Consider the following 23,685-nt stretch of genomic DNA (forward strand, 5'->3'; position numbering starts at 1 on the left):
AAACCTCTGCATAAATGTTCGAAGTCATTCTTAATATTTACTAGCTATTCTATGAGCGTTGCCTTTAAATAAGTTATTCTTTACTAATTTGGATAACTTCAAATACTTGAAAACATTATTAAATTATAACTGCTGACAAACTAAATAATTTTGCAAGCACTGGCCTTGATTTTATAGCCTTATTTAACAGTTATTTAATTTAATTTTTTATATATATTTAGATTTCAAAAGTATGCCTAAATCGCAGACTCTGAGCTTCTATCCCACAAACACGTGTGTATGCTTTTCAGTCTCTTCTCATGTCAACTCGACCCCATGACTCCTTTTTTAGAGCTAATTAATTCTGAGGGATTTTGCAGAGGGAGGAAAAACCCTGAAAACGAACAGGGAGCGAATGCTTTGTAAATGGAAGAGCTAATAAAGCAGCAGATGGCTGGCGTGCACCCTGTTTTCAGATCAAACATAGACCCAGATGAGGATGATTACCCAATGGAACGAGAGACGGGCCATGAAAGACGCTGTCTAAACCATCCTTCACCCACCTTACCATCACCTACCAATTTTCTACCGAGTCTCCAAACGCCCGATAATGGCCCAAATGAGTAGCCTTAGAAGGCTGACCGTTCTCACCCTTTTTCCCCCACAGCAGTAAAGCCTCAATGATTACCAGCTCAACAGATAGGATTTGCGGCCCACAGTCGACTTTCCACGCTCCGCCTTCTCTGACGTCACACCTGCCACTCACGCGAGTGAGGAGCGACGGTTTCTACCAATCGCGAGAAGGGGCGTGGTTTACTCACCCATCGACTCTGTTTAGAAGATCGCCACGCACCTAGTCCACATGGAGTTCAGGCAAAGGCGAGTCCCCAGTGTTCAGATGTCAAAAACAATCTGAGTACTTATTGGTTAAGGAAGAATACACAGATTAGCACAATAAGATAAGGACTTAACAAAGATTGTTGATACTAGCTTTGAGTGGGCTAAGGGTTAAATGAACATTGTCCAGAGAGCTTTCTGAGGTACTGTTCCTCAGGTGGAACCTTTTTCAGTCGGTATTGACCGTCTGGTCATGGATGGTGGTTCCCCGTCGGAGCGATCAAATCCAGAAGTGAGCCTTGGCGATTTCGATGTTCATGGGAAGGGAAAAAGTGGGATGTTACCAGCTTTACAGGCCCAGACACCCATGTCTCACACACCATTTTCCGTGGATGATATCCTGGACCCAACTAAGTTCACCGGAGCAAGATCCAGCAGAATTCGAGAACGCACGTGGCACCCGTGGCAGAAAGGAGCATTGTCTGGAAGTGATTCCGAAAACGACCAAGACTCATTGCGAGGTGAGATATTTAATTAATCATGTTTATGTTCATGATACATTTATTACAAATATAACTAAAAAGAAAATGAAATGAAATTTTGCCAACTGGTTGATGAAATGATTGATGTGGTCGCACTTCTTTAGCATGAATCTATTATGAAATGCCATTGTGGTGTAAATTATGATTCAAATATCGACCATCTAATCAGGATTTCTAGCCTGATGAACAAAATGTGAATTGTTCAGAGAAAGCATTTGTTGCATTAAAGTAGAAATTATTTATTTTTTTATTAATCTTTTCATTTAATAAGTAGTGTATTTAGATTTTTTTTGAATATTCAATACCTTATTTTATGAGTTTCCTTTCTAATTTCATTTATACATTATTCCATGAATTATGTGGATTTAAATCTATATTATATTGAGAAGAAATATCCACTTAGCAAAACAGTGTCGTGTACGAAAAACCAACAGATTTCGCAAACTTCTCTCATATGAAATCTGTATTTATTTATTTAGCTGCAATTAATTCAAAATGACTTTGTACTTGAATATTTCATATAAAAATCAACATATTTGAAAATTTTTCAAGTCCTTTCTTTTGCACTAAGGTAACGAATGACTTAATACTGTCAAAATGGTATCCACGTTTTTTCCCATTTTTAATTAATTATTTTGAGCAGAAATTTGCATTTCATAAAAAAGAAAGCCTTTTCTTCATCGTAAGCAATATAACAAATTTTTAAAAATCGATAGATTTGAATAATTTTTCCAAAATTTTTTATCTTTAATATATTTTAATGCATTTTTATGAGAGAAAAATGTGCCAAAAATCTCATTTTATCTTTTCCTCCTAAATCGTATTTTATTGATGAAATTTCGTTTAAAACGAAACATCAAACTCTAAGGCACATAGTATTTCAAATACTTATTGTTAGAATTCATAAAACGTTCCGGGAAAGACTTTATTATGACATTTAATGGAAGATTATGACTCCTTTGGTTCTTCCAAGGAGCTTCTTTTTTGATTCTCTTAATTCCAGTTCGTCGGTGAAAAGTCCGATGGGGAAACGGGGATTTCCGGGCCGATCGCCGAAAGCAAAACACTTCCCGAAATTTGCTCAATAAATACAATAACGTTTCAAATATTCTCTTAAATCAAAATTTTTGCCGAAACAGTTTTATTCTTTTCAGTATTAAAACTGTTGTCACTCGAAGAGTACTCCTGCAAATAAAAATAATGCAAATGTATGTGCAAATGTCTGACTAAAGAATTTTTTTTTTCTGTTGAGGATTAATTAAACTCATTTCTAAATATTTCATCCATATTTTTGTTACTATTTTTTCTAATTTCCATATTAATTTATTTAATAAAATTACTTGCATTGAAAACAGAATAGATATAATATTTGAATTATTTTTCACCTGTTTGAAATTCTTTTCACAAAAGTATTTAAAGCTTTTTCTGAAATAAAATAAAATTATTTTGGAATATAAAAGAAATATTGAAACCCACTTTCCAACATTCATGATTTTTACGACTACTGAAAATAGCTTGAAATATTGTTTAATTTAAAAGTCGTAACTCAATAATTTATCCTCAGTTAAATTTAATGCCATTTTAGGTGCTTATATAAATCATTTAATTATATAATTTACTTACAAATTCACCTTTCCCTTAAAACATAAACGAATGGAAAAGGAAAGAAAGAAAAATTGGGGAATTTTTGTAAGGCTACTTCAAAAAATGTGTCAAAACTTATCACTCGACAAATTAATTTAGCTTGAAAAGTTTAGGAATTAAATTCAACAATTTTTTTCTTATTTAATGTAAAGCTATTTTTTAAATGGCCTTTAATAGTTCCAAAACAGAAGCTGGAGCGAAATTCTAGGTTTTAATATTGATATTTATTTTACTGTTTGCTGCACCTCCTGTTTATTATACATCTACATTTTAAGGAGTCTTTATATATTTTTCTAATTATGAGTAAAACCTTTTAATGCAATTATTTTACACTCAGCCATTATAATATCACATTCAAAAACACAGAGATGAATGGTTAAATTAAGTCATCTTAATTAAAGCTACTTTTAAATGATTAAAAAGGGATTGAAATTTTTAAAGCTATTTTATAGTTTTGTTCGAAAAAGAATTTTTTTTTTTGTGTGTGTGCAATTATATTTCCTTTTGTAGATAATGAATGAGTGTTTGCTGCATGAAAACAAATCCAGGAAAAGTTTCTGAAACTAATGAAGTCAAATTTTCGTTAATAGTTACTGAATTATTTAATGCATGTTTGATATAAAAAATAGGTGATAAATTTTCAGTTATACAAATAAATACGCATTTTTTTGTATTAGTATTTTCCTTTTACTCTAATCTAAAAGCACACGTTTTTTTTTTAATTTATGATAAATAAAATTAAAAATTGTTGCTTTAATAGATAAAAATTGTTTCAAGTAAAGAAATAAAACTTCAGCTTAATAAGTGCCCTCGATTGCAAATCATTTCTCATGGGTAAAAGGGAAAAAAAAGTGACAGAAAATGAAAGATAAGTTAATTAGAAAAAGGAGTTTCGTAGCATTATTTAAAAAGTTAAGAAAATGGAAAAAAGAAGTTTTATAGCGCATACGTACAGTGATGTTACACTTTTTGTGAATAAAAGAATTCCAAACTTGAAACTCTTAACGAACTAATGCTTAAAATAAAGCTTGAAAAAAGCTTAAAATGGAATTTGATCAAATAATTTTGATACTTAGCTATAATGTCGTTTCATTGATAGGATTTCAGAACTTTGTAACAAATACTTATTACTTATTTCTCAATATACTTATCAAGTATATTGAGAAATAATTCAATCTGAACTTTTTTCAAGTATGGTTATTTAGCATGTGATAAATGTTATTGCTTTTGAACTTGACATTTCATAACAGACAATCAATCTATGAATTCCTTTAACCTCGAAACACTGTGAAAATGGCAATTTTATTAAGTATTTAATATAGAAAACTTTTTATAAAATAATATCACAATTCAGGCAGGAAAGCTTTCCCAGAACATAGTAAATATACATACAGGAAAGTTTAAAATATATTAAATATTAAACATATTTAATATGTTTTAATATGTAGAAATATCTTATAAAAATTTATAAGACTGATTATATCTTATTTTCTTATGTTAATAACCTACGGAATTCAATTCTATTGGGTATTTTTAATTAATACTGTGGTACTGGATTTGTTTCAAAATAAGGCTTTTAATTATCTGAACAAATAAAAAAATTAATTTTTTCATATTGATTGTTAAACATTCTAAAACAAGTTTTTAACTTGAGAAATGCTTATTCAGTGATTAACATTTAATTCAATTTTTTTCATAAAAATAAAACATTACATTCCTTAGTGATTCGTTATACTAAGGAAATATTTATAAACAACTTTGTTTCTGTGAATTCATAATTTCCTAATGCATTTGTTGACTATAAGATGGGGAATAAATGGTTTCCGATATTTTTATTCATTTGATATTTTATCCTGACTAACCTGTGACTTATCATTTAAGAATTTATTATTATTTTACTAAGAAAAAATGGAGACTTTATAGGAACATTTTTAAATAATAAAAGCCGATTTAAATCTTATTAATGCAAAATCTACCCCTGTCAATGAATATCATTTTAGTGTGTTTCAAATTTATTTTTTAATTTTTATTTAATAGAAAAAGAAACTGGTAAGTTAATTATATAACGTTTTGCTTTTCTTCATATGTTTACACTGAACTTATTTTTTGCATATCTTCTAACATTTTTCCTGGTGCAAGGAGGATCTTAAAAACCGTGGATTAAATAGATATATAGATAACCCTTGGCGTAAATATCATACTAAATTCAATATAAGCCTACATCTATTTATAAGATTCTACCACCATTTGATTCATAAAGTTGTTGAAAGAGACACTTAAAACCAATATATTTAGTTTTGCGCAATTTCATCTGAATAAAAAGTGGGAAAATTTCATGAGAATTTTGATGCTTCGAAATTTCAGGTAAAATATTAGTTAGTTCTTTAGAATTTTAATTTACTTTACCAATAACAACAGATTGTGGCTTATATGACTTTAAATAGAGACTATAATGATCAAACATAAAGAACATTATGAGGTGAGAAGATAATGTGCTGAATATAATGGAGACAGTATCAAATTTATATAAAACAATTTCTCAGAAAAAGTTTTATTCTCGAACATCATGGAAGTAAGAAACATAATTAAACTATTCTTCATGGTATTTGATAAAATCAAGTTTTTAATGTGTGACAGTTTTTTTTTTTTTTTTTTTTTTGTTCCTTTTTTGTGTTTTTATGGAAACTGTTTCTTGTATGTAATAATTTTGCTTGTTATCAAATTTTCGAAATTCAGAATGTTTATGAAATATTCTGAATTTCGTTTTTTTTTTTCTCCCAATGACGGGTGGAATCAGAATGTAAAAAATGCCTTTAAGTTATCGAGTATATATCACTTAAACAAAAATATTCCTCACTGCAAAAACTATACAAATAGAAATAAATGTTCTTGGAAACAGTAGTATATTTTAATACAACTGATCGCACTTTTTATGAGATGATGCAGCTGTAATTCATCAATTTTAACATTTTTAAGTTTAGATTTAACATTTCTTATATAGTTTAGAAAAGTGAAGAACTTTCTTAAGGCATTGAAGAAAGGGGAGGTGGAGGCAAAGCTTGGATGTATAGTGGCATAAGTCGACCACGCCTCATTTCGTAAAAGCGAAACTTATTTTTAACTTCCTAAAATTTCTAATTATTCATTTATAGCCAATGTTTCTTGAAATCTTGAATTCCTCTTAACATAAACAAAATCCTTTTCACTTATTCCGAGCATTGTTTTATTTAAAATAATTAACACCAGCGTAAAATTATTAATCCGAATACATAAATTTATCATTCTTTTGGGCACTTTGGAACAAACCCTCATTTCCATTCTATTAATTAGTTTCCTGATTCTGCATTTAAAAGTTGATTTTGGTTTCATTAATTCAGTAGGAATAGCTAACTCTTTTCTAAAAATCGTCTATTTAGATTATAGGTTAGACTCTGATGTAGGGGTTCTACAATAAAACTAGAAACATAACTGACAGATTAAGATGATAAAAAAAATGTACTCACATACATGTTGCAGAATTTCTTTTATAATATCAAATGATTATCATGAGCATCAAAGTACACAGGTGTATTTAAAAGTTTGTAAAGGAATGTTATCTCATGGTCTGCATTTTAAAATTATACTATAACTGTAATGCTCAAATTGTAATGGTACAACACGATTAGGCTGGAAATCTCTATTTTAAGCTTATAAAAGGCAGTTTCCCCAAACTTCACAAAACAATGGTAAAAATAGCGGTAATTCCACATTTGTCAACAATTTATAAAATATATAAAGTGAAATTTTTGATATGAAATTTTAAAAGATATAAATTAAATCAACAATGAAATACCTTTCTCGTAATGTAATGCCCTCAATTAACTTGCAATTTAACTTAGTTACACCGGAATTTTTATTTTGCTTTCAAATAGGATCCCCATGCAAAGCAAGCAAAGTATCCGTTCTTAAGACTTCAAAATTTTAATTGGACACCAAAAAGTAATGATTTAAAAACTTTTAAGTAAAACGAAACGATTATTACAAAACGTAGTAGTTTTTTAATACAAATAGAAGCTTTTACTTGTTCAAAAACTTTATTTGCCTTTATTGATTTAAATTTTTAAACATAAGGCAATCGACAAAAAGGAATTTAAAACTTTTGGAGGAACTTTTCTCTCCAGAAAAGGATTGCCTTGGAATGTATGTATTATTGATCAATAGAATTATTTCCCTATTTCTTAAAAACTTCTTACATATGGATGATTAGCGAATTTTTTTGCGAAGACATAAAATAATTTCCATTCATCAATTAGGAATTTATTTTTAACCTACAAGATCTTGAGAGTATTAGAAACTGATTTCTTTATAAAGCAATCGCTCTAAATTTTTATTTGTTTTCTTTTATCTGCACTCTTTTGAAATGCTGATAGCAATTCTCTACTTAAAAGTTCTTCCAATTTTTTACATGCATTTTTCTGTAAGATACTTTTAACATTTCTAACATATCGGACTTTTTTAAAAAGCTGAAACTTTTCAAAAAAGAGGACAAAGAAAAATATAAATAAAACTGAACATTAACAAATACTTTCTGTAATAAACCAAGTATTTTTGAGAACTAAAAGCTGAAATACTTTTAGCTTTATTAAAACTATTTTTTAACCGAGACAACAATTAAAAGCATCTTAGTATAGTTGTATAATGTTTTGTATACTTTTAAAAATAAATTTTATAAGTATTGCTTTTTGTCAATAACTGCATCTACAAATGTGATTTTTTTTTCCTTATTTGATTTTTCAAAATATTCAGAATATATATAGTTTTTATTTCCAATCAATCAACTTATATCAATCTTTTTATTATAATTTAGGAAAGCAAGCTAAATCAACTAAACTTAACCCAATATGAGGAGGAATTACTAAAAGATGCAACCCCCATTATGATTAATGCGTACCAAACGGTAATTTACATTTTTTGGCTGAAAATAACTTTTTTGGGATCATTTCGCTTAATGGAGTAACTGTCCAGTAAGTCACTTTTGATCGTCTCAAAGTCCTAATGCTACCAACACTCATTTCCTATCTTGGAAGTAATTTACATTTGTTTATTTATGGAAGTTTCATAGCATATTCTCCCGGGTGTTTTGTTTACTCAGCTATTACCGAAGTTTATAAACGGTTATTATCAAAACTTATTAAAAGCCCATCAAGAGATTCAATCAAAAGTTTCACCACCAGTGAAACATGGTATCGAAAATCAGCCCAATAGCTGCGTAAGAATAAAAAGAGTATTTAGGGCCGGAGCTGCTTTGGAGCGACGATTGCTTTAAAGCAAAGACTTATTTTAATAATCTCCTTAAAATTAATTAAGCGCTGCGTGATTATAATTACGAGCGTCTGCTGCTTTGTCAACAGGCAGTCTCATTATCTCAGGCGTAAAGCAATTTAAGGAGTTTCAGAAGTAGTGGAAATTCGATGTCGTGAGTAATTTGTTTTAATTTCTTGCATTTCAAAGTACTTTTCAAAACGAGAAGCTGTAAACATATCATTAAAACTAAAACAAAAGTATGATATCTTAATGAAAGATACTATTTCTTGTTTTACTGGCCATTACATTAATATTTCCTTATAGCACTAATATTTCCAAAGTTACATAAATTGTAACGCCATACATTTTCTGTTGCATATTAGGAATACCGCAATGTTTATTATTTAAAAAATAATTTGAAGACTTTATTTATACATGTCTCTTACTAACACAGTGTCGGCTAATTAGAATGTTTTTAATTTGAATTCGGCTTTCATTTGAACTTCACTTATTTCATTAGCCCCTTCAATTTCCTATTTATATAATATTAAATTATTATCTATTACTTTAGTTCATTTTGGTTACTTCAAAGTCAATAAAATTTGCAAAAAGTTGTAAAAATATCAAACATAACTTAAAAATCTAAAAAAAAAAAAAAAATGATTTTAAGACAGCTTTATTTTTTTTTAAAATCAAAGGTATTCTAAAACATTTTAAAAGAATTCAATAAAATCTCATTGTACTCTCAGCGACTATAAATGAATAATTTCTTATTAGGTTATAGATTTACTTCAGAGCTTTAATGATTAATGTATTTAATCAAAAATAGTAATAAATACTCTTTATTTTATAAAAAAAAATGAAGTTGGTAGATGTGAATTGTCTTGATTATTTTGAAGTCTCATTATTATTTAATCATTCATAGAAATTGCTGTTTACAAATACCCTTCATAATAATTATTATCACTCCATTTATTAAAAATTGCTGTCTGTTTATTTATCAAAATTTTCAAGTATTAAAAATAAACCTTTATTGACATTTTTTTTCTTGTATTCCCATTTAGATCTAGTTTTATTTAAATTAAATTTTTGGATAAACAGAGTTTTTATCTTGACCCTACTAACTTCGAATTAGTTATATTCCGCTTGAATTTACTTCAAAGAAAGACATTGCAGCATTTTAACTCTGAAATTTTCTTTCAATTGTTTTCCATTCCTTTTTATTTATCTGCCATAACTTATTAAAAACAAAATTTAAAAAAGGAAAAGAGAAAAACTAATATGATTTTAAGACAGTTTTGCTTAAAAAAAAAAAAGTCAAAGATGCTCGAATGCATTTTGTAAGAATTCAATAAAATCTCATCAAACAAATCAAACAAGTGAAAGGTAAGTTTTTCCAGGTAATTAGAGTTGAATAGGTTTAACAAAATATTTCTGTTACTCTGAAGTCACAAAACAATTTCTACCATGAATCGTTTGGAAACATTATTAGCTTAATACTTATCGAGAGATAAAAATAAAAGCAATTATGCTTTCTTCAACCTTGCGTAATATTTTAAAATAAATTCTGAGTTATAACAAATAAAATGTTACTGTACCACTTATCCTCAAAACCAGCTGCATCATCAATGAATAGTTGCGATCAGTGTCACTTGAGTAAATAAACGTAGAGGTCATGAGAGAACAATGATTTTATTCAATAAATTTCAAAATTCAAATCTCGTTGTTCTTTTTATTCGAAGGAAGGCATAGCAAGCATTTAACTTTAGTAGATCTTTGGATGCTATTTAAATGCTCTGACAAAGGTAAGTGTTTTCTTTCTTCTTTAGCCTACTTTGAGAAAGAATGGGAAAATTTTGGTAAGAACTTTACATATTTATATAAATGTATTTGTTGAATATTTTATATTACTTATTTATAAAAAAATGTATTACTGCCCTGAACTTATAATTAGTGAATTAAAAGTTATAAACAAACTGCCTTTCAGGAATTTGCATATTAAAAATAATTTATCAAAAAAAAAAAAAAAACTTGAAGAAATATTTGTTGAATAACACTGTTTGACACAATTTGAGTTTCTACAAAAATAATGTATTTTCCTATTATTTTATTGATTAAAAAATAGAATAACTTTTTAAATTCTTAAATGGCATTTTAGAAAGAGGTTGCATTGCTTGAATATATCTTCAATTTTAACAAATGTTATTAAAAGTATAATAACATAATGAATTGAAAACAGGAAGTTTCTTATATCAAAAATTAATCCTATTAAATCGAAAGACAAAAGTATAGTGTATAAAACAATATTAATAAAAATGCATAATTACGAAAGCGTTTAATCAGCATCATTTTAGAAAGATATTTCTACTGTCTGAAACTCTTTGGAGTCTTTTTATGTGTGTTTATGGTTTCTAATCTTTTTTTTTCTTTGCTAAAGTTTACAGTCCTATGGCATATTTATAATTAATAAATTAATAATTTTACAATATAAATAGATTAAAAAACTACTATATCAATTATTAATATCAATATTCCACAAAATTGAAAGAAACGAACAGATGCATTTTAAACTATGTTAATTTCAACGTACACATTCAAGAAAAAAAAGTTTTTTTGGAAAGCCCTGATCATGGTAATTCTTGGGAGAGAGATAGCGAAATTTTTACTCGTAAAATTAAGAATAAAACTAAGTGCAAGAGACATTTTATTACAAGAATTATTTACACTAATTTACTTACAAGAATTCTCTTACAAATAAAGAAAGTAAATAAAAAGTAAACAAAGCTTAATTACTTTATATTAAAACTTTGGGACAGAAAATTGTTTGAAATGGTATAATTTAAGAACTAAACATATTTTTATTAAGAATTAAATTCTTTTATTAATAGATATATATATATATATTTAAATTTACTTTGTATCAACAAAATTAATAACTTTCGTTACAAAACAGTAACAGCTGTGTTACTCTAGCCAAAAGTCTCTAATAAAGAAGACGGCAATGTTACAACTTTATTCCCTCTCTCTATTCTTTTTCAAAAAGGAAACATTTTCAGAACAGTTAATTTATAAATAACACCCCTTTTCATATAAAGGAAAGTTTTCCTTAAAAAACATATTTCTATATTTTGTTTCCATTTTATATGAATATTAATTATTTTTTTTTTTAATAATAGAGCCAACAGAGAGAAAATTTCAGAGACCTAGACATCTTTATAAACATTAACTAATATTCTGTTTAATTCAAAAATGCGCATTCAAATAGAACAAAGTGGCAAAAAAGGTTATTTTCTAATTTCATGCAATTACCTCGTTACATATTCAATGATTTCTGAACATTTTACTCTGCATTTAATTTTAGTTTAAGAAATGAAATATACCTGACTTTTTGTAGTAATTTCCATCTAGAAAATCAAAACGAAATACCTGATTCATTTTTTATTATAACTATTTTAATACTCAAGAGTTTTACAAGATGAAAATGTCATTTTATAACATATAATTCATATAATCAATAAATATCTCATTAGATAGTTAAACCTTATAGGATCACGTTATTGAAATCTGAATCAAATCAGTATCAAATATTTGCTTTTATTTAAAGAGGTTTCATTGGAAAAATTCTGGTCGGGACTATGAATGGATCTTTTAATTTTTGTTGATGAAGTTTAATTTTTCAGTTACGTTTCATCATTTGATTTTTGCTTTATTGTTAGATTAAACATCTTGAATACCATATTATATGCATATTCGATGGCAAAAATTAATCAAATATTTAAACAGGGAACCAAAGGGAATGCTCTCTTCCAATTATAAAGAAAATTGTGATACCTCTCTCCTTCGATAATTTGAAACAACATTTTAAATTAATGCGCTGTACACAGCATCAATTGATATCATTTGATTAAGATCAGCTGGTAGCTAAAGTTCTTCACTTATTATTTAATTTATTTTAACATTAATTTTTCAAACAAAAGAAATTAATTAATCTTACCCCAGAATTAACTAAGAATTATTGACAAACACTTTAAACTGACAATTTGTGTTGAAAAATTAGAGAATAAAAATATAAATTCAATAAAAGGTAGATCATATTAGAAAAATGCTTATTTTCCTTGATGGATAATTATAATTCATGAATAAAAATTAAGAAAGTTTTCCTATGCAATATTAGAAATAGAAAATTCATAATACCTATATGATTTATTACATTTGAATATTGTGAAATTCCCAATGTATGAAATATATACCCTGAAAGTCATAATTTTTAAATTTTAAATAAAACTGGGAATATGAAAAAACTATTATTGACAAAAAATAATTTTTTGTCAGTAAATGCAATGCCCATAAAAGAAACTTGATTCAATACTATCTAAGAAATAAACATGAAATGTTTATTGAAAATTAGATTTTTAATTCATTTTTTTTCAAAATTTCATTAAAATGTTTTTATCAATTCTTCTTATTTGTTGAAATGAAAACTAATCTGTTTTTAAGAATACTTTGTCCTCTGAATAAAAATATTGATATCAAAATATGATATCGAAAGTCTTAATATGATTTTCAAAAGAATTTTACTTTATTTTTTATTCATAAATGAAATGCATGTTAAATCAAATTGAACTTTTACATTTTCTTTTTCTTTCAAGTGGTAACATTTCCCGTTTTAAATCTGTATTTTCATAAGAAATTATTTAATTGCTTGCCATTCAAAGTCCGGACTTCAATATACCATGTTTATTTCTGAATCTGAATAAAATTCAGAGAAAAATAATTCGCAGTGTTTTACTAAATCTGTTACAGATCAGTTATATATATGTGTGAGTATTATTTAACTCTTGCATTCATTAAATGATATCTATATATTTCAAGGGATTTAAGCGCTAAATTTGTGTACATAATTGATGAAAGCTCTCTTCAGTAAAAGCCTAACAGATAGAATTCTTGCCTTTCTTTTCGACTTAATGAATATATTTCAAAATAGTGCTGATGTTCTTCAGTGTTATTATTTAACAAGAAAAATATAGAGTACAACATATTTCAAAGAATGTAACAAATCCAAATTAAATATAAAATAAGTTTAATTAATGTTTAATAATGTAAAATTAAAAGAGTTTAATTAATGTATGTTTATTAGAACATAAAAATAGAAATATTTCAAAAAAATTATTTCGCTTATTTCAAAAATAAAAATAAATGAAGCCAATCAAAAATGAAATAAATGAAATTTCATTATTCCAATTCAGTACAAACGCTTAAAAATAATAATTTTAGTAAACATAAAATGCTATTTTAATTAGCATGTTAGCAAGTGCAAATATGATAAAATGTAATTTTGCTAGTCAATATCAGCCTCAGTAAAGTGTGGTTTTACCTTACTACCTTATTAGCAACTCAATTGCATTAAAAAATTGATCTTAGGTTTTTTTTCTCACGAATTTGCTATAAAACTTTATCTAAAAATTAGATAAGAAATCGAGATTAACATATTAATTTCAATGTTTTATCATCTGTTGATCATCGAACAGTTTTCAGAATTATATTCTTTAACTAATGCAAGAAGTGAATAACAGATTATAAGTTTTATTTATAATTTTCTCTCTGTTAATGTAAACTTATTCTTCTATTTTTAAAGTATGCCTCACACCAAACTAGAGGTTTTAAAAGAAACTCGGCACTGGGAGAGAATCTTTAAAAATTATTAAAATATTTCTTTGTTTTTAAACCGGAAATATCCTAACTTTCAACAAGCTTCCTCTATTCACTTGCTCGTTACTTCTGTAGATTACATTGTGGTGGTTGCTGCGGCTTCGTCATTTTTAAGTTGTTCGGTACTTCCGCCAACACTTTACAGCACTGACAAAACAATTTGATAAAGATGAGAAGAAACGAGAAAATAATAATAAAAAAAGAAACGAAAAACTGTTAAAGGAAGAGGAAGAAACAATTTTGATCGTCGTTAACATTTAACTGGAGGAACAGGAATCGACAATTCCAGTTGATACAGCAAAGAAATATCAGGAGTGACTGCGAAATCAAACTCCTGTTATCTTTTTCACTTTTTGGCTTTATTTTACTCGCTCTGACTTTTAGGAGCTCGTTTACTCTGGCGAGTTTCCCACGCTGCTGAAGATTATAGGAGGAAGGAAAGCTGGGATAAGAAAAACAATAAAAATATAAAATAAAAGTTTTGCTGTGGGAGTAAAACTGCTCCAGTTGCCTACTAACCGCCGGTCATCAGTTTCCCCTTACGCTAACAGACTAAGGGATTAATTTAAATCCAGTTTAGATGTTTCAAATTTAGCTTTATAGTATAATTTCCTTAGTTTTTATCTTAAAGAAAAAAAGAAAAGGGGGGGGGGAGGCGGAAGTATATAGGCTTTGAAAAAAAAGAAAGAAAAGAGAATCGTTCTTCTTAAAATCCGCCTGCTACCGTTTAATGTTTTTCTGGAATAAAATAAATTGCATTTGCTAAAAACGGAGCAGCACTAAATAGCGATAGATCTATGGCTAAATGAATAATAATATTTAACATTGTATTTAAAAGCATTTCAAATGTAATGTTATATATTTCATATTATCAATATTATATTTTATTAAAAAATGTTCATTTTATGCGCATTTAAGTATAGAATGGCAAAGAAGTCAATGGTTCAAAAGTTATTCATGGAACATAATGGCATGAAATTGAAATCTAATTAACTCCTATGGTTTTTCTTTCTAAAATTCAGAATAGATGCAAAGATTTTCACTTTTATTCATTTTCAAATTCCTTTTTTGTAATAAAAGCTTATAACTTTGGGGTATACCTTATTATTTTGAATAAGAGAAGAATTAGTTTATTTTTGAGTTATTTATATTGTGTCCAATTGTATTTGAAAAATTTTATTTATTGGAAGTTTCGCATTTGCACAGGTTTATAGGATAAATAGAATACGCTCACCGAAAGTGTATTTTAATTAACCAAATATTAAAACTTCAATTTCCATGACAAATTAGTAAATGCGCATATTCTTATTTTATGTATTACAATTTGAAATCAAAAGAAATAATGTTTTTTTTTCATTAACTACAAATAATAAAGCCCATTAGTTTTATCTCCCCCTATCTTTCCCAATGATCGCAGTGCGTTATATCTATTTGTGTAATTATATCTGGATTAAATTGAATTAATAACATGAATCTTCATAAGTCCATCTCTGAGAACTGAATTAATGGATTGAAACCAAAGACATAGAATTATATATTTTAAAAAATGCGACAAAAGAATATTAATTCAATAAGACACAGTGGAATTCGAAACTGATTTCATGATTAATAATGTAAATATAATTGATTTAACGTAAATTTCGCTTTTATAAGCAATCCCGAAAGTAATAGAAATGATTTTGTAAAATCTTCCTTGTCTCAATCTAAACTGATACGTTTCTCCTCTATTAAGCGATTTATTAGGAAATAATCTCTCACATTTCTAGGGTGATAAATCTCTCAAGACACTTGATATCATTTGAATAAATTTATGCAAGTTATTGCTTCATCGAGGCAACGAGGATTCAAACTGTTCATTCAATACATCACAGTTTGCTCGAGTGATAAATAATATTTGCATATAATGCTCAATCTTAACTTAAATTGTTATATAGCCATTCATGCTTTATAGAAAATATTACATTTCAGGTTTCTTAAAACCCAATATCTCATGCGTGAAATAAACAATTCCATCAAATATAGTGTTTTCTGAAACATTTATAATAACTTGTCTTTTTAATTAATAGCTATGTAATTATATCTTGATTGGAAAACATTATTTTGGCCATTAACATGTAAATTAGGAGAAAAAAATTCAGCATTTTGAATTATTTTAAATTATTTAATTATAAGGGAACTGCCTGTCTCAAATCATTCTTTATTTTTATTTGAATTTCAGAAAAAAAAAAGAAAAAAAACCTTAAAAGCGAAATGATTGCCGTTTAAAAAAGAATGTCTCCCTCTTTTCCTATTATTCTTCGATTGTTTGATTTGATCTTGCCTTTTATTAACTCTCTATCTGGAACAAGGGCAACAATCCGGGATCCCATCAGAATAACTGCTATTCTGGAAAACCATTATTTTTATTATTATTAAGAAAAGAGTCGTACTTTTAAGTTAACTGAATGGTAAATTTCAGAACACGGTTTGAGTAAAATATATTTATTACAACATGCTTAAAAGGAAAATTATTATTGGGTTACAAAATTCTCAAACTTTTGATAAAGACTCATTTACTTAGGAATCAAACAGCGAATATTCTCATTAGAAAATCTAAAGGAAATTGCGTTGTTGAATGATGTTAAACATCTAGAATAATTTGATAGTTGAACATTCGATTCCCTTAATTTATAATTAAAAAACGCAAAATCCATTGTCAAACGGTAAAATATTTATCTACGTAGATTTCGAGACATATATTTATTGTTTTCTGATAATGCCTATGGATAATCAACAAAATTATGACATTTATCATCTTAAATATTTCAATAGAAGTTTCAGGAGTGGACATGTATGACCACTCCTGGAATTTCAGAAATGAAAATTTTAGGTTTTTGCTCAATTTTATAAACATTATTCTTTCATTTTGTTTCAATGCATGACTTTTTTTTTCCTTGGTGACGCTTTTTTCTTCAGCGCCAAAAGCTCTCCACAACCCACAAACTCTCCTAGCCATCTAAATTTAAGAAACAAAAGACAAATACTGCTATCTAGTTTAAAAATCGTAACAGAAATAAGTCATTACATTTTTTCGAATAAAGCAGGGTCTCTGAAACTGCGGATTGCAACCCAAAATGTAGTCGAGTAACCTTTCATGTCGTCGTCTTTTAGATTCCTTAATAATCATCAGCAAGCGACAGCTTCACTTAAATAATTTCAGTAAAATGTCCTCAAAAGCTATTTTGATTTTCATTTCTTTTAATTTATCATTAATTAGTCGCAATTTATTTTTTATTTTTAAAATTTGGTGATGAATCTAGTTTTTCAGATGAAAATAGCACTTTGAAGTTTTCTTCCTAAAAGAGGTCGCAATGTAACCCGTTTCAGAAACCTATCTGAAGAGATGCGTCTTAAAAACATGGAATTTAGATTTTTTTCTTAATTATTAATTAATCATACAATTTTAGAAAAAGAAAGTCGAGAAAAAAAATTCTAGAGCACTCTAGAATTTTATATATATATATGGCAGATGTATATTCTTTCAAGAAATCAAACTCTTTTTTCTTCTTTCTTGCTAACTAATGTTTAGATTTTCATTAATTGTTAGTTAATCATGCTCTGTTAGGGACGGTATAGAAATTGCTTCTTTCAGATCGAAAAAGATCCTGTTTGGAATCCAGCTCATTTTCCTTCTTCTTTATTTTCAGATACAGCGTCACGTTTGTTGCCAAAAAATTTAAATAATCCTTGCGTAACTCGCATCATTTCTAGCTATCTAAATATTTACAAGAGTAAAAAGAAACACCTGTCATAGAAACTTTTATAATAATTTTTCAAATTGTTAAAAAAATTCATTACTTTCAAATCTGAATATAAAATACTTAACGCGGAATGCAAGACTGATTTCACATTTTTTTTTTTTTTTTTTTCCCAATGTCGAATGCTGCAAAGAGTAAATGATTTAGAAAAAAATACAGATTCTGAATTTCTTGCATGAAATCATAATTGAATTTAATTTAATGTTCGAAAATTTTATGGGATATTTGTTTGAAACTGAGTAATATCTTTTACAAATCTTTAAACTATACAAGATATTCATTTTTGATTTATTTAATAAATTATTTTTAAAGCCACATTATTCCATTCCAAGAAATAAGTTATGATTTACAAAGCTTAATGCGTTGAGTTAATGCTAAAATTTGAGAAATTAGTTGAAATATAAAATCAGTTTAAGTAATTTTGATTGTCAGAGTCAGTTGGTACGCAGTCAATATTCATTGCCTACTGATCAGTTAGAGATTTGTTTTAAGTTATTATTTATGATGTGATTGCGTGCTCTAAATCTCAACCTATTTTATTTTCAATATGAAAAAAGACAAACTCACTCTGGACTTTTCTTACTGAATGGAGATAGATGCCTGATATAAAATATATAGATGAAAAAAAAAAAAAAAATGCGCGTTTTACTTTATTATACCCTTCCAGAGATTATCATGATATGCATAAGAGCTATTTTTACTATGTCTATAAATGTCTATTACTATGTCTATAATGTCTATGCCTATAAATAAGATAGAACAAAAACTCTTTGAGCTGGACGGATGAAATTTGGTATATGAAATGATGACCAAATCTATAAATTTTAACCTAAATCCTTTCAGATGAAATCTGTCTGTCTCACTATTCGAATACAAGTGAGTTAGATAATTTCAAAAAGTAAAGAGCTAGATAGATGCAATTTAGTACACATGTTCAACATCTAAAATGTAGATTCTTATAAAAGTTTCAACTAAATTTGTCAAAAGGGTGGCCGTCTGTCTGTCTTTACTTTCCCATGCACATAAAGCCAATAAATCAAAACGCAATGATTGAAATAAAAAAATGATATGTGATTTTGTGACAATAATTGTAATTCCATGTCAAATTTTCGTTTCAATTAACCGGAAAAAATCATCCAAAATACATATTTCTATGATACATTCAGTGAAAATGTTAGATTCAAATCTAACATCTATATTTCGTAATTATTGTTCACCAGTTTCGTAATTATTGTTCACAATGCATTCAAGACCTTACACAAGATCCAAAATTTTATGTGCGGGAAGAAGGATAATACCTTTATAAAAGGGTATGCAGGAGAGTTTGGGCTAAACCGCTCCCGCTGGATTTAGTGAATACTTTAAGTCTTCTTAAGATTTCAGTTTTCTCTAGAGGAGAATAAGGTTATAAAGACTTGTCCTTTGGTCTTAGGAAATAAGGAATCAACGAATTCTGAGTAAAAAAGAAAAATAAAGTCTTAAGTTAATCTTAGATTAGTAAAATATTTGTATTCAGTCGTTTATTTACCTTATTTTTAAATCTAGTAATTGTTAGACCTTTTAGATAAAAAGGTCTAATAATTTTCATGTATTCTATAAGAGTTGCTACATTTTTTTCTTTTAATATTCATTTTGGAAAAAAAAAGTAAGGCAATATCATTTTTGTAACCACATTTATTTATATTTAAATTTAACACTAAGCAGAATTTTTATAAGGAAAATGTTTAACATCTCGAATATCAATAATTTAGAAAGTCTTCATTTTTGTAACGTTAAAATGCAAAAATAAATATTTCATTTGATGGAATTAAAATCATAATTAAATCTGGTCATGTATAGCCTCTTGTAATTCCTGAAATTACATGTCCTAATTTTAGTACTAATTACAAAGAATTACAGATAATAATAATTTCTGACATTTTTCTTAATAACAAGTTGTTAATGTACCGAAATTGCTCACTTAACAGCAAGAACGGATAATTATGTCCATTATCATGTCTGAAATTGATAACATCGTGCAAAAATTACTGGAGGAAAAAAACTGCGGTAGTTTTTATCCCTTACTCTCATTTTTCTTCAAAGATAATTGACATTTTTTAACAAGCACTATATTTTTTTCTTTTTTTCTTTAGTATTTTCATTTTTTAAACTGAAAAGCAGTGAGTAATGAAAATATTTTTGTGGAGAAAAATCCTCACAATAACTAGATACTCTGTATTTATTGGATCATATAGTATTAGATTGCATTTATATAACCTACTTATAGGATTCAGTACTTTGGTTTTAAGTACTTAAAGTATGATGAAGTTTGAAATTTCTTCAACATGTTTATATACTACTAAAGAAAGTGATTAAAATGTTTTTCACGGTTTTTTAAGAGTTAACATGACATTTACTAACATTTTTTTTTCATCATAAATACGAACTTTTTGATTCTATAATATCTTCTGTATGTTCTACAAATTTTTTCTCATAATAATCTTTATAACAAATTTAGCATCTTTTAAAACCACATTAAACAAAAAATTAATTAATATTTATATTTGTGGTTCTTTGAATTTGCATTATTCTTATGTTGTTACCTAGGATTCATTTAGTCGATATCAATTCTCACTTGCGCAACTCTTGTTTAAATACTCTTAAGTATAAATTATCCAGTAACATTTCTCTTTTATTATTAATAATACGCAATTGTTTTTGTTTTAGGACAATGTATCTTCATTCATGTACTCAGTCTTAATTTTCCTTTCGTCGACTCAAACAAATTGTGTAGATTGTAGCAGCGGCTTATTTTCATTAAGATTTGGATCTCAATGCCTGCGGTTTATTTAAAGCAGTACTATTCTACAATTATTAAAAGATTCCGAATCGACTATTGTTCCTACATTAAAGTTAAGAATAATTCAATACGCTCGTTCAAAATTTATTTTAAAGATAACCTTTCGTATTTCAACGCAAGCCTCTGTCTGGCCAATTTAAGAAAATCTAAATTAACCCATCAAGTTTTCACAATTAGAACTTCAGTTTCATCAAAATTCTAGCCTGTAAAATAACCTATGAACGCTAAAATCAGTTTATTGCTATATATTACAAAGTATTTAATATATTGTATTTGAATAAAATTCCGTGAAGCAATCTTAATACCAAATTTTGCTTCAAGATAATCAAATTAAAACATGCACCAGCACTTTAATATCATTATTCGGAGATAGAAGAATATATAAAACTATTTTTAGGGAACTTAAACAGCAAAAGATATTTTTAAGCACTCTTTGTACTTTAAAAATTTAAATAGTTGTCTCTGAAAAAAGTTACGTGTGCACACCGCATCTTTGTGTTTTCTTAAGATACATAATAAAATTTTTAACAGGTTTTATGTTTAATTTGAATATTACCTAAGCAATATTTTTTTCTTTGTACATACTTTTTTGTTTTTAAAAATAGGATTTTTTAAAGTTCATTTCAGTTATTTTTAACCATCCTTACATGCATCAACAGTTCTTTATATTCTTATTATTTATATTCACGAAATTGGATATTTTTTTAGGAAATTTAAGTCAGATCTTTTGTAATTTTTAATTATTAATCATAAAAACTAAAATTCTTAATCATAAAAAAAAATTCTTGGAAAAAAAAGGAAAATGCAAAATTGAAACTAGAAAAAAGTGAAAGTGATATTGAAAGTCTTTAAAAAGCAAATATTAAAAAAACAAAAGAATGGAGATATTGATTAAAAAAATAGATACTCGGAAATTCCATCTGTGCTTCAATTATATTTTCAATTGATATTTTAAGTAAAAATATAACTCTATGTGAAAATTAATTAAAACTTCCTTTGAATTAAAATTTTTTGACATTTTGTAATATGATTTCTAATCTCTTAAAACATTTATTATTTATAACAGCATTAGATATATAACTGAATTTAATAGTTTTAGAATATGTATTGTTTGGATGTTATATGTATTTTTATGTTTGAATATGGATTTTACCGTATTCTAAAATATGTTTATATTCAAACTGATCTCATGACTATCTTATTATTCCACGTTCAGGTCAGGACTTTACATCGATCGATTCGTTAATCTTTTTTCTTTTCTTTCCGCAGAAGATTCAATGTCCCCTTTACCTGACGTCATCGAAGTGGGTGAGGCAGACAACAGCAACCGGGACGGTTCGTCTGCCAGTCGATGTGGTCACCTGCCCAGGTCATCAAATGGACTTAGGTCATCGGCGACCGATGACGAGTCAACGGACAAGGAATCCACTAAAGGAATGGGCAGTTCTTACAAAAAGAAAAAATCCTCCTCTGGTTCGGACAGCAAAGCGGGCAAGCCCAGAAGGGCTAGGACAGCATTTACGTACGAACAGCTGGTAGCGCTGGAAAACAAGTTCAAGACCACAAGATATCTTTCCGTATGCGAAAGGCTGAATTTAGCTCTCTCTCTTCGACTTACCGAAACGCAGGTGAAAATCTGGTTCCAGAACAGGCGGACGAAGTGGAAGAAACAAAATCCTGGAATGGACGCTAACAGCCCCACTTTACCTCCATCTCAAGCGTCCAGTCTACCTAACTCGTACGCAGCCTCACCTTCTTACGCATCGGGATTGCTCTTCGGCAACCAGCTTCCCTATCTCCCGGCAACCAGCGCTTTGCCGTACCCGGTGATTGCTCCCGTACAACATTTCAGCCACTCAGCAATGCACCCATATCTTACCCATTTGGGACACTCGTAACCCCATCGGTGATATAGCTGGGACTTACGCACATTCTACAATGGACTAAAGCAAAGCAGGAGGGGTTATTTCCTCATAAGGCAACCAACTATTTCATTTGACGACGCGAGAAAAATTTATCTCGTCATTTCTTTTAATAATAATAATATGATGATAGCAATAATACTGGAGGCAAGAAGGGTTTGGCTAAGTATGACCAGCTTTCATCGAAATTTTCCACCACAACATTCCTTTTTCTTCTTTAAAAGAGGGAAAAGAAAAGCTCAAAGTATTGATCGATTTTGAAATAGCCTCCGTCGTTTCATAAAAAGTTTTTCGCTCTCTTTCTTTTTGGACGAGAGCATTTTTCGTATTGATGACTAAAAATTGTTTAGTTTGGAATTCCATGCATTTAGAACTTTGATAGTATTTAAGAAAATGCAATTTCTGATAAATTTTACTGCACTTAATAGTTAATAATAGACATATGATAGGATATAGGACAACTGAACATGATTTTTTTTCTTTACTCAATAACGATTCGATTTTTACACAAGCGTCGACATTAATTATTTAAATTATTTCCTAAGGGATTTTTTTTAAATTTTCAAAATGAATCATTTTGCTGTTAGTAAATACTTTTTTCTTTTGATATGAAAAAAAAATATAGATTAAAAAGAAAACACCAAATTAATTAAAAACTGTATTAAACAGTATTCGAATTATTTTTAATTACTATTCGTTTATTTTTTTTTTTTTTTTTTTTTTTTTTTCTATTCGAAAGCAGAATAGTATTTACTTGAAAGTTTTTATCTGATTTGGAATCATCGCGAAGAATGACTGGGCACTTTGTAAAAATTTTGATTTATCTGAATTACTTTCATCAATTCGCTTATTTTTTCAAGTTGATAGATTTTTCAGCCTTATTTTAAATTACAAAAACAAATTTTCTCTGAGGGAAAAAAAAAGCAAAGCAAGAATTTTTTTTCCTTTATAAAAGATAATAATATTAACCACTAATGTTTATATTTTCATGAATTTTTCTTCAAATAGTCGCATTATTTATTTTCTTTTGTTCTTAGACCAGATTTTTACTATCTGATTGCCATTATTTTAAAATTCCCCCTTATTGTTTTGCACTTTTTTTTTTTTTTGTAAACTATGATCCAGATTCTTGG

At 27.8% G+C, this 23,685-nt stretch overlaps 1 protein-coding gene and 1 long non-coding RNA gene across 2 annotated transcripts in view; one reads left to right on the forward strand and one right to left on the reverse strand.

The window, feature by feature from the left end:
- LOC129960535 (uncharacterized) overlaps positions 1-23,685 on the reverse strand; it is a 152,585-nt gene that overhangs the window by 88,761 nt on the left and 40,139 nt on the right. The window lies entirely within an intron of this gene.
- LOC129960534 (NK1 transcription factor-related protein 1-like) lies at positions 853-23,037 on the forward strand. The gene is made up of 2 exons (XM_056074023.1): positions 853-1,337; positions 21,900-23,037. The coding sequence occupies exons 1-2, from the start codon at positions 1,070-1,072 to the stop codon at positions 22,526-22,528; spliced, it is 897 nt and encodes a 298-aa protein (XP_055929998.1). The 5' UTR covers positions 853-1,069; the 3' UTR covers positions 22,529-23,037.

The sequence above is a fragment of the Argiope bruennichi genome, chromosome X2 (genome assembly GCF_947563725.1).
Source record: "Argiope bruennichi chromosome X2, qqArgBrue1.1, whole genome shotgun sequence".
Taxonomy (NCBI): domain Eukaryota; kingdom Metazoa; phylum Arthropoda; class Arachnida; order Araneae; family Araneidae; genus Argiope; species Argiope bruennichi.